General features: G+C 40.7%; 1 protein-coding gene across 1 annotated transcript in view; it reads right to left on the bottom strand.

Annotated features, from left to right (window-relative positions):
* Positions 1–877: 877 nt before the first annotated feature.
* DNAH3 (dynein axonemal heavy chain 3) overlaps positions 878–12,353 on the bottom strand; it is a 109,601-nt gene continuing 98,125 nt past the window's right edge. Inside the window, exons 54-62 of the mRNA XM_084640998.1 lie at positions 11,553–11,778; positions 10,997–11,241; positions 9,241–9,357; positions 7,878–8,032; positions 6,952–7,119; positions 6,388–6,530; positions 5,620–5,824; positions 5,084–5,221; positions 878–2,362 (exon numbers count right to left, since the gene is read on the bottom strand). Coding sequence (XP_084497124.1) covers positions 2,009–2,362; positions 5,084–5,221; positions 5,620–5,824; positions 6,388–6,530; positions 6,952–7,119; positions 7,878–8,032; positions 9,241–9,357; positions 10,997–11,241; positions 11,553–11,778 — 1,751 coding nt within the window. The 3' untranslated portion in view covers positions 878–2,008. The remainder of the gene's footprint in view (positions 2,363–5,083; positions 5,222–5,619; positions 5,825–6,387; positions 6,531–6,951; positions 7,120–7,877; positions 8,033–9,240; positions 9,358–10,996; positions 11,242–11,552; positions 11,779–12,353) is intronic.

The following is a 12,353-nucleotide window of genomic DNA, read 5'->3' as shown; positions in this document are numbered from 1 at the left end:
CTGAGGGTTACCAAAAGAAACTACAGCATTTGCTCAAGAAACTCCCTGAAAAAGCATACAACTCCCCAACCGGCACACCCTCCGGGGACTGGGCATGGCATATCTGGAGCGCCTACCTTAGCATTCCCTGCTGAACAGCTGTTCTGGCCCAGTGGTGTTTCTTGTTATGATTCAGCTGTCCAGCCAGGTCAGAGTCCCACACGTACTGGGGTACCAGTAGTCCTACACAACTGTCAACTTCACATGGGACCTTCAGTCCAAGTCTGTACTCATTAGTTCTTCCCCTCCCCACCACCACTACAATACGGGGGGGGGGGGTTACAGTAGTCCTTATTCCTTGTCAGCAGGAGTTTCTGCTCCTCCTTCCTCAGCAGTCTGGTAGAGGAACTCAGGCCATCCCTCTCTATTGGGTTTCAGTCCAGAGACCCTTGAATAGGCAGACAAGGCCCAACTGCCCAAGGGCTGCCCCCTTAGACCACTTCCTTGCTCTACCTTAGGCTTTGCCTCAGTCTCTTCATGGGCTCCCAGCATGTCAGTTCTGAAACATACCTTCCTGTAGAGAGGCTCCGTCGCTCAGCTAGCCCGCCCAGCTCTCTGACTCCCCCAGGCTTCTCTCACTAAGCAAGAACCAGCAATCTGCTCTCCTTCCGCAGTAGGGCCTAACTGAGCTAGGCTCAGGCCTTTTCACTCCTTCCTCCAGGCTTAACACCTACTGCAGGCTGATTGCGCCCACATGCCCTCATTAACCCCTTCTGACCCAGTGTGGGGTCGGTACACACCCATCACAGATCCCAGGTCTATCTCAGCAGGGTGTTGTGGGGAGTAATTAGTTAATGACTGTGTAGCTCTATGAAGATGCACAGCACTATTTTATTTTTAATTAGTTTGCAAAGTACTTTGAGCTCCTTTGATGAGAGGCTCTAAACAAACACCATATATAATCAGGTTATGAATTAATCATATGAGAGGGTTGGCTGAGGAGGTAAGGTACAGGGAGACACTCTACTGCCTTTCTCTTAGGCACACAGAACATGTATGGTCAGGTAAGATAAAGAGAAAATAGAACAGCACTCTGAATGATACTTCTAAATTATATTGAAACTGAAAATTTAAACATGCTGTAGCAAGCATATGCCTTGGGCATGCTGAAAACCATGACACAGAGGCTTGTGCTGAAATTCTAGGACCTATCATCATCTGGTGTAAATTATCATAGTTCCACAATGCAACTATGACAATTTATACCACTGTAAGGCCTGTTCTGTTTGTTTGGGGGAAGACTCTAGCCCCGTCTCTTCTCTTCCCCAACCTCCACGTTCCTAGGGCGTACAAGGCCATGCATGCAAAGGGAAGACCAGCTATAGGGAGCCCACACAGCAGTAGGCAGATCCAGTAAGGCCTATTTTTATGAGTAATGGTTGCAGGAGGACAGCATCTATATCTCTTTTAGATTAAGCAGCCATCTACGCCCCATCCTGCTCTCCTTTCAAATCAATGGCAAAACCCCATTTGGCAGGTCTGGGCCTGTAGTTCATAAGTGGGGAATAGGGTTGCCAATATTGGTTGGATGTATTCCTGGAGGTTTTGTCACATGACAATCTTTAATTAAAGATTATTTTTAAATTCCTGGAGACTCCAGAACAATCCTGGAGGGTTGGCAACCCTAATGGGGGGCAAGCTAACCAAACTGCACGAAGGTTTCTGTTTATCAGGATTACACAAGGTCAGAATGATGTGGACTGTACAGTGCGTATTCTCTCTGGGAATTCTGCCCACTTTGATCTACAGCACAGCAAGGCCCAAGTCTTTGTAACAGGGTTTTGTTTGGAGTGTTTTGTTTTAATCAGTCCTCCCCCTACCAATGCAAATTGGCTGAAAAGCAAAAGAAATAGGAAGTAGAAGTGTTTAAAAATCAGCAATAAATGCTGATGTAAAAAAGAAGTGCAGCTATAGGAGCGTGAAGTGTGTCTTTTAATTATAAAATTCAGGTATCTTGAAGTAGGTAAATTTAATCATCTAACTGGCATAGTGCTGCCACACCACGATTTATCCAGTGTTGCTGAGGCTGGTCTGAAGGGAGCTCTATTGAGAGAACAAAGTTAGTTGAATGCCCTGTAGTGGACAAGGTACCTCTTCTTGCACTTGTCTTGTAAACAGGGCATGAGTAAATGTTCTCATGCAGAAATGCTGAACTTTCTCCAGGTTTCAGCCAAATTACAGGCATAGAATCATAAAGGATTTTTGGAAGCGATTCCCCAATCTGCATGGTTTCTCTGTCCCAACGGGCACCTTCTAAAAAAAGTCCTTTCACATATGCCCCATCTTCTGGCATTTCCTCCAAGCTGTGTTCCTGTCTTGTCACCTGGAATGATTAAATAATTGGCTTTGGTCTCCTTTTATATCCAGAATATATTTACTCAGTGAAATCATAATATCTGCGGTGCTCAGATAGCTGATTAAGGGCCTGATCCAAAGCCCAATGAAGTCAATGGGACATTTTCTTTGGCTTCAATGGATTTTGGATCAAGCCCTACCTGCTTCTCTGGTGTCCCCGTCCTGCAGTTCTTAAGGAGACCCAATCTATCTTTTGTTCATATTACTGGCAAATATGCTTAAATAAAATCGTATGTATTACCGAGTTTTCCATCATTTTAGTGGCATTTGTATAGTTGTATGCACAGGGGGTGAACTTCACCTTTGTATAGAGGACCAGCATGAGGCCTGTGCACTAATTAAATGCCACTTAAGCCCTCGAAATAGGACTTAAGTGGTGCATAGGTCTTGTGCTGGCTCTCTGCAGAGGCATGAATTTTACTCAGAGAACTTATGATAAGAATGAATGAATTAAACAAAAAGATGCCTTGGTGATCACACAATTAAGATACCAAAGGAAAACTGCCAAAATATAAAAGAAGAAACTAATGGCACTTAACCCGAACAGGGCCAAGGCTAAATACTCCTGCAACAAAAGCAGGGAGGCAAACAGCAAAAAAACCCAAACAGTACGCTCAATCATGTGCATCCTCTGCTACTAACAGGAGTTCCTTCAAACACTGATGGCTACTTTCCTCAGAGGGAAGTGATTGTAATAAATCCCCATTTTTGCACACAAGATATGTGACCGAGACATCTTCTCATTTGTGCTTCCCTTGGTTTGTTTTCAGAGCACTCACCAAGATAGTTTTTTAAGGCCATTTTTCTAGCATGTGGCAAGTCTCAAACACAGGCTTTGATCGTGCACCATTGCAGTCAAGGGGAGCTCTGGCAACTGACTTCAGTATGAATAGTAGGATCAAAATCATGGAGAATCCACAACAATACTTCTAAAGATAATGTATTTTTCCAGGCCTTAGTATTTCACAGTCTGCTCATTATCGTAGATAAGTATATAATGTTCTTTGGACTCATTATTTTCACCTCTTTCTGTGCAATCCCAATAGCCCTGAATCCCTGACTTAAACTATTACCGGTTTATCGCTCCAAGATCCTGTTTTTTCCATTCAGCATTCATTCTTCTCACTAGTTCTCTAATATTTTTCAAACTAGTGTCTCCTAGCTAAGGGATCAATTAAGTAGAAAAATAGCCTCTGGTGCTTCTGGCCTCTGAAAGCTCTATAGGCACTCTGGTCTCTGCAGCCTCAGAATCTATTTCTGATTGTTCATGAAAAGCGTTCCCTCTTTGACAAGGACCCAGTTCCACTGTAGCATTCCACATCAGTTCCCGACTCCCCAGACAACAGTCTCCCACTCCAGCCAGTATGGTCACAGAGTAGATGCTGACGGCAGTAAGAATGGGACCCTCAGGCTGTAAGCTCACCAGGGCTGAGATGTTGGGCCAGGAGCAGCGGCACAGGAGCTAGCAAACAGAACTGGAAATGGGAGTTTGAATAGGTGTTTGTAAGAGGAGTTTGGGGAAGGGAGGGGTGTTGTGTTCTGTTTTGTTTGGTTTTTTTTGTGTGTTTTTTTTTTCTTTTTCTTGAAAGGAGCTTAGGCAGGAAGGCTATGACAGCTACTGAGGCAGCAGTAGTAGTGACCCAAGGAATGGAAGGGACAGTGAAGGTGACTGGATGTGGAAGCTGCAGGATGTACATTATCCTGGAGTGGGTACCTGAAAAGTGTTTTGTTTGAATGAAGTGCCAAAGCTGATGGAAGAGACAATCCAAGGTTTGGAGATGCAGGTAAACACTATGGTTGAGTTTAAAAGGGGGATTTGAGCAGATGATGGAGGGAAGGCGAGAAGAGGCTCAAGGGAAAACTCAAGACTCGCAGACAAGTTATTTAAGCGTCAATGTTGATACAAGAAAAAAATGGATATAAACTGGCCATCAACTAGTTTAGGCTTGAAATTAGACGAAGGTTTCTAACCATCAGAGGAATGAAGTTCTGGAACAGTCTTTCAAGGGGAGCAAAAAACCTAACTGGCTTCAAGACTGAGCTTGATAAATTTATGGAGGGGATGGTATGATGAGATTGCCACAATGATATGTGGCCCATCTGCAACTGCTAGTAGCAAAAATCCCCAACGGCTGGGGATGGAGCACTAGATGGGGAGGGTTCTCTGAATTATAACAGAGAATTCTTTCCTAGGTGGTCTTGCCGACGTTCTCAGGGTTCAACCGATTGCCATACTTGGGGTTGGAATTTTCCCCCAGGTCAGATTGGCTGAGACTCTAGGGTTTTTTTGCCATCCTCTAAAGCATGAGTTACATGTGACTTGCTGGTTTAAACTAGAATAAATGGTGGATTCTCTGTAACTTGAAGACTTTATATCATGATTTGAGGACTTCAGTAACTCAGACAGAGGTTATCGGTCTAATGCAGGATGGGGAGGGTGAGGTTGTGACCTGCAATGTGCAGGCAGTCAGACTAGATGATCACAATGGGCCCTTCTGGCCTTAAAGTCTATGAGTCTATGAGATTCCAATTTCTGTTACACTGGTGTAAATCTAAAGTGACTTAGGTTCACACTGACACCCTAACATGTCCCCATTGTCTTGTCTGTAAAGTGTTAGCTTGTTTTTGTTCGTTTCGCATAACACATGTAAATGGTTTGTATAAATGAAATTCCTCCACATATTTTTACCTCAAATTCAAATCCAATATGATCAATTGGGATGGTATATTTTCTAGCATAGTTCTGTGAAACACCTGTTAAGAAGGACTGAGTAAAGTAGAATCCCGATATCCAAAATACGTTGGGAGGCCCTTCGCTGATCCACTCCTAAATATGAAAATATATATATATGTAGATATATTTATTAGCAAAACCCAAAACATTTATTTCTTTAGATTGTAAAAACTTTTCAACCCTATCTTGGTGCTGAACACAATGTAAAACATTTCTCCCTACTGAAAAGTTTAAAGTAAAAAGCTGAAAATTGTACATTGTCACTACAGAGTAACGGCCAGATTGTGAAGTCCTTATTCATACTTTTGAGCAGTTACTCGCATGGATAATTTCAAGAGGATTGCTCATGAGTAACTGCTTGTGAATGTGTGTAAGAAGTTCACAAACTGGCTCTATCTGGGAATTATTAAGTAACCCAAACTGAAGTAAATCCTCTCATTCAGCTTTCACACATTGGTCCCTGAGATGGATCCACACCAGTTTTAGTATACCTGGAAGAAGGCCAAACGTGTAAGAAGATCAGACACGTAGCTGCCCAGGGGTTTCAGCGATGGATAGGATTTGGCTGCCCACATTGGTGGTACTTTGCCTCCGAGCATGCTGTTGAAAACATCCTCGAGTTCAGATGACATCAACACTTGACCTTTGATAGCTTTGCCTAAATTGACAAGACTGCTCCGAACAACTTCTGTAAGCCTGCAGATAAAGGGGAGATTGCCATTTCATTACTCACTAAACCTCTGGTCCAAAGCCAACTGAATTCTATGCACTGACTGCCATTGACTGAAAGCGCTGGAGAGTATTGAGAAATTTCTCACTGTATATGTAAATACCAAAACTATACTTTGGCTATTAACTTCTAGGAAAAACTTACAATAGACCAGGGAAATTAATTAACCATAGCTTTAAACTTTAGATATGAGTTGAAATATTGTCATATGCTGGGAATATAGGGGACTGAATGACTCAGAGGATTCGTAATAAGATATGTAGTCTTTCACTTCATCATCACTCGTTCACATCTGGTCCACGTTAGCAGTGACTAAAAGGTAACTGTTACTATCAGATAACTGACCATCAGGAAGTCGTTTGCTGCAGCTTTCAAATATTTTGAATCTGCTCTCAAACAGCTTTTGTAAAAGAAGTTTATTATAAAATGCTTGCAATTGTCTAAAGCTTGTGACCTGGTGCTGATCATGAACACAAACATTTTAGCACCTTTCAGCTTTTGTAAAGTCAAAGAAAACAGGCGGCCCCACCTGTTGAATCTGATAAGTTCTTGCCTAAGAACTGTATTCATGGACTCCTCATAAAGCACTGGGTATTTCTTCATTACTGCTTCCAGGTTAAAGTCATTTGGTAATTTGGACAGGATGTCCCGTGCCAAATCTTCAACAGTTTCCTGAAATCAAGAATGTGCAGAGAATGAGGAAGTTTTTCAAATGGCTTTTTTTTTTGTTATTGTTGCTTTTTACAAAACAGATTTCCTCAAATATTGCTGTTTCATATGCTTTTGCTTCACTGAATATTTGTATAGCTATTTATAGATAATATACAAAGGCCCTGTTCCCCACATTATTGGGGAGCTCTGAGCAGGCCTTTCAATTTGGTCTCTTTGAGAGGGAGACCACTTTCTTTTCTTAGTGAGCCCTTTACCCATAAAGGTGATTGAATCCACAAGGAGTCACTCAAACCCACTCCTGGCCCAGTAGTCAGAGGTGGAAGTGGCTGACTCCTCTAAGCCATAAGGAATGATGCACTAAGAATGCCTCCCTAAGATGCTTCCTTGACAGGGGATTGTTTGGATCCCCAATCCCCATTACCTGTGGGGACTTGCCACCTCCACCCACTTGTCTAGGCAGAGTCAAAAGCACTCCACTGAAAAGCTGGTTGGTCTCCTGATTATCTTTAGTGATGTCTGCATTCTCATGAAGCCCAAACACTTCTGGATGTGTTGTAATTGGTAAGCTTCTTAAGTAGTCAATGTAAGACTGCAAGGAAAACATGTAGTTACCAAAAATGTGTATTTAATAACATTTTTTATCAATCGGTAAGTACAGCCCAGCTTTAATGGAACATAATGAGAATGTAATACACAGTCGGTCATGTTCAAACACATGAATTCCCAACTAAAAAAATCATTGCTTTGCATAATCCAAGCAGACAAATACAAAAGCTTTGAATATTTCAGAAACTAATTTAGGACCTGATCTTGCAGTCCTCATGTAAGTATTGAGTTTATCTAATTTTCTATACTAGCTAATGAACTCCCCAGCCTTACTCAGATTACGCTGTTGAGATCAGGAGCCAAGTGCAATATTTTAAAATGTCGAAAGAGCTAGACCTGGGCAAACCATGCTGTCGTGATAAAAAGGGCCTGCGGGAGGTGTAGAGTCCCCCTGCATAGTGTCTCTGCAGCCTGACCCTTCCCAGCTTTGCAGCACCACAATGGCCCTGAAATAGAAAACCTGCACAGATGTGGCATCATTTTCATTTATAGGAAACAGAACACTGTAAGATCATCACATCTCTCATCAAGTTGCATCAGAACATTAAGTGCCAGTTCAAAACTGGTGAGTCTGTATTCTGTGCATATAAAGATACATTCTGACACTCTTTATGATCTAACATTTTTTTGTTTCCTGTACACAATAATACACAGCAGTGTACTCTGAGATTTTTATTCTTAAAAGTTCACATATAAACTCAATGACTTATTAGAAGGAATTTCTGTCCTTTATTTCCCTACCTGGTATGGTCCATGTGGTGGTATATAGTAGTCATCCTCAGGTGAAAGTTTATACTTCTCCTGTTCTATATCTTTATTATAGACTATGGAAAGAAGTGACAGGAGAAGACGCCTGTCTTTGTCATCTGTTACTCTCCCACCATAGTTACATTCCCCTGGGAAATTAAACAGAAAACAGGGCTGAAAGAATGCATGGTTATTTATAAAGATGTAATAAAAATGGCTTACATTAAAGAATTTCTCTGGTAAGCTGAAAACCATGACAGGAACTATCTAACCCAGTGTTGCTCATGCTGTGATCTCTTGACCATAAATGGTGTGGGGGACACTTCCAGCTGGTCTGGGAAACTCCTTCTCTCACAATGATGAATCACGTCATGCTTCAAGCAGTGATACTTCCTGCTAACTGAACCCCGTCTTTGGGGCTCGTTTGGCCTTTCCATTTTCCAGAGGCTTTATCTGTCCAGCTAAACTCCAAAACTAAGCACTTCTCTACCTGTATAATTGCTTCCTGTCTTTGGTATAAACTCAACCCTGACTATATGTCTGCGCGATGACAAAACTGTAGAGACATAAACAAGCAAGAAGAAGAACCACTCTGCAGAAGGACCTGGAGAGATTAGAAAAGTGGGAGCTGCAGGCAATGAAGAGAGATTTGGTCCTAAGAGAACAGAAACTTTTATACCAGGGAAGAGGAAATAACAGCTTAGGTACAAAGTGGGGGGACATAGCCCAGCAGTCACACCTGTTACATTAAATAAGTTTATTTTCATATCTTCTTTCCATAATACTATCCCAATATTACTTTTCATGTAACTAAATTCTCTATTCACTACAAAGAAGCATGAAATCATGCTTTGGAGGTTGGGAGGGGAGGTGTCTATGAGCAGGCCTTTAGCTGAAGAATGAGCAATGTCTAGGTGACTGTGACTACCAGGAAATATATCAACTATTTACAAGGCACAGGGCAATCCGCAATACCTTACAAGTGAGGCGGATTATCACACTCCCTGGCAAATCTCCAGCACTGAATATGTCATGCTCTGATGTATTGCTCAGCCAAGGTGATAGAGATGCCATTGATGCTTTTGTTTGACAAGTATTAAACAAAGCCCAGGAGTTTTTCTGGACCACGAGTAACCTTTCTAGCTATGCAAAGTACAACAATGATCTAGTTATTCAAATCTTATGCCTGGGGGTATATACCTCTTGCCTGGGGATGGAGGGGGGCAAGAAAGAATAACTACGTGGAATCTATCCCATGTATCATGGACCGTCATTGTATTTATGATGTTATCATTCATCACCTGAAGTTATTTTTATCAAATACCCACCAGTACATTACAGAGTGCCACTTCTATACCTGTTAGATAGGTCAGAGCTTCAAATGGGATTTCTTCATACTCATTCAGAAACATCTGGATCTGTCGCATACTGATTCTAAGATCAGATTCATTGAATTCATATGGAATATTCCAACCTGTTCAATTAAAAAAAGACACCTGATTCAGCGGTATATTGTCCTGATAACTGTGCTTAGAAAGTAATGACATTGGTATGAAGTTGTTATTACAGAGTAACAGCCTCCTGCCACTAGATCACCACTCAGTGAAGTTTAGGCATTTGCCTGAGTGTTTACTACCCAAGTTGGAGATAGCTATCCTTAACAATATTCTATCCCAGTGCAACATTATATACTTACTTACTGCATTCCAAATAATTAAAGATGTGCCTATAGGTCCTGACATTTTGACACTGCTCACAACTGAAAAGCTGTATTCTAATAGATGTAGGAAACAACTGTACAGTGCTTTAGCTGATCTGAAATCAGTTAGATAGCAAGACCATAGGAATTCTGACTGATTTCAGTGTTTTAACCTTTGTGACTGACTGAACTTAGACTGTTTATCAATAAACAAATAGCCTCCTTCTACCAATCTAACTGCTGTGCATTTAAATAGGTACAGTGGTTGCTACTAAAAAGATCATGTTTAACAAGAATTACTACTTATCACATAGTGGTATCAAAGATATGGAAGTTATTTTATATCCTAAGTACAGGGAAATGGTAACATGTAAGGTTAACTCTTGGCAGATGTTGTCTTTTTAATGGTGATCATTGTGTCATGTATTTTGAATAATTCTGATCTGAATAAAACATAGTCCATATGTTACTATATATCAAACCAAACATGCAAAACTGTACCCGCTTAGTCATCTAGGATAGGTATCTTTCTCTGACAGAGAAGTCAAATATTTGTCTTTTATCATCAGCTGCATGATAAGGTAGGTGAGTAGATTGTATGTATAGAATGATTAATTTTTATGACAAGTTAGCAATGCTGTGTTAAGCATACAATGTGCATGCCAAGTTCAGACTTGGTGTAAATGGGCAGAACTCCATGTAAGTCAATGGAGTATATGACATCTGAGTTTGTCCCTAAATATTTTTAAAACAACTTTTAATTCCACACAGTATTTGCTGGTCATGTAGGACTTATTCACAAAAAAATGAAAAACAAATCAAATTCTTATGTATGTTATGTGCTTGGGAATTTTCTTTGTATGGCCAATTAGCTGCAGCTAAATAAATTCAAATGCTACACTAAATGAACATGTGCACTAGTTTTGCTCGATAAAAAAAAATATGAGTAAAATTCAATTTCTATTAATAAAAAAGGTAAATAATTTAAAATGAAAACTTGAATAGGAGTTGTTTTTGACAAACAGATAAACAACTGTTTTATGCAGAAATGTAATAAAATAATAATTAATAACAACACAGCAATTTATGACAACATAAATACATTCTAGGTTTACTTTGCAAGCTCCCAGTGACTTCAATAGCAGTTTTGTCTCAATAAGAACCTCAGGAGTCAAACCTGTGTGTATTTATAAAGCCCAAAACCTCAAAATAGCTTTTCAATGTTGCTTCACTATATTCTGTGCAATGCTGACACACACAAAAATTCACAGCCATCATCAGATAACATGAGCACCCTCTTCTCACAATGCTGGAGGTAATGCTTCTGGCTGGCGTTCTGGAGGCAAGAGTGAAGTAACATATTGCAAAACTGCTAATGCTTTTTAGGAGATCTGCAAAATGATCCAAATCTTACCCAATGGGCCAAAATTTTTCCTTTCTTGAACCAGGGCATGGAAAAAGCAAAGTCCAAAAAGCAATTTTTGCCACATTTCTTGTTTTTGGCAACTGGTAAAGAATGCAGGATCAGACACTGGGTCATTGAGGTACGATCGTAGGAGATTTGCTCTAACCCCTTTAGGAGGTTCATTGGTCATTTTGATGCCATTCTGGAGAATACTGACAGGAAACTTTTCTGATGGATAACTGGTTAACCATAATCTGAACAGGGTAAAGACAGAAACATATTTGATTAAATATCCTCAGTCTTGAACTGCATCAGTTTTAAACTTTATTAATATAAGAGTCAGTTGCAATCTAAATATATTTTTAGAAACAGATGTGGATTAGATAAATTGAATATCTACATAGAAAAGATGGTGTCTCGATTTACATATTGCTATTTTCTCAATAATACTTAATTATTCCAATGTGATAATTATTCATGTAACCTTTTTATTCCGTTTTACTAGCAGTCCTAATTTATATTGGAAGTAATCCCACAGAAAATGGAAGAATATTAAAGCTTCTACCTGAATTTTTCATGGGTATTCTCAGGCACTATCATTTCTTCACAGATTTTCTCCAAAGCAGGCATCCAGCTGGTTGCAAGATGGCAGTTTTGTAACACTACCCAAGTTCCATCAATGATAGCCTGACATATCATTTTTGCTGCTATTGGACCCTGGCCCTGGCCAAGTGAAATAGTCTGAATGCTTGTACCTCCCATGCCAAGATCATCAGCAAACTTTAACAAACCTATTATAGAAAATACAATGCACACAAAATCTTTTAGCAAATAGATCCATGTTGCATATGTCATTTTTATAATGAGAAACACCATTAAAGGTACAAATGTTAATCTGCATTCTAATCAGGGCTGGCTCCAGCCTTTTTGCCGCCCCAAGCAGCAAAAGAAAAACCCCAACTTGCCGCCGAACACGGAGGCGGAGTGGTGGTGCGGCCGCCGAATTGCCACCGGCGACTGAAGAGTCACGTCCTCGCCGCCAAATTGCCGCCGAGCGTGAAACGCATTGTAACGGAGCGGATGCCGAATTCCCGCCGCCACCGCCGAGGGCAGATTGCTGCCCCAGAGCCTGATGTCCTGCCACCCCTTTATATTTGCAGCCCCAGGCACCTGCTTGGTTCGCTGATGCCTTGAGCCGTCCTTGATTCTAATAAATTAAAAAAAAAAGAAAGCTAAAAGTAGTTTCAGGTGGTATATGAGACTGAGTCTCCAGGCAGTTGCTGTTTTTTAGATGTAAATTACTCCCAATTTAAAGAGTGGTGTAAAAGGGCCTTAGCATAAATGAGACTCTGGCCTGGAATCTAAA

The sequence above is a fragment of the Lepidochelys olivacea genome, assembly GCF_965140295.1.
Source record: "Lepidochelys olivacea isolate rLepOli2 genome assembly, chromosome: 10".
Classification (NCBI taxonomy): Eukaryota; Metazoa; Chordata; order Testudines; family Cheloniidae; genus Lepidochelys; species Lepidochelys olivacea.
The sequence above is the reverse complement of the archived record's forward strand: the minus strand, read 5'-3'. Positions and strand labels throughout refer to the sequence as shown.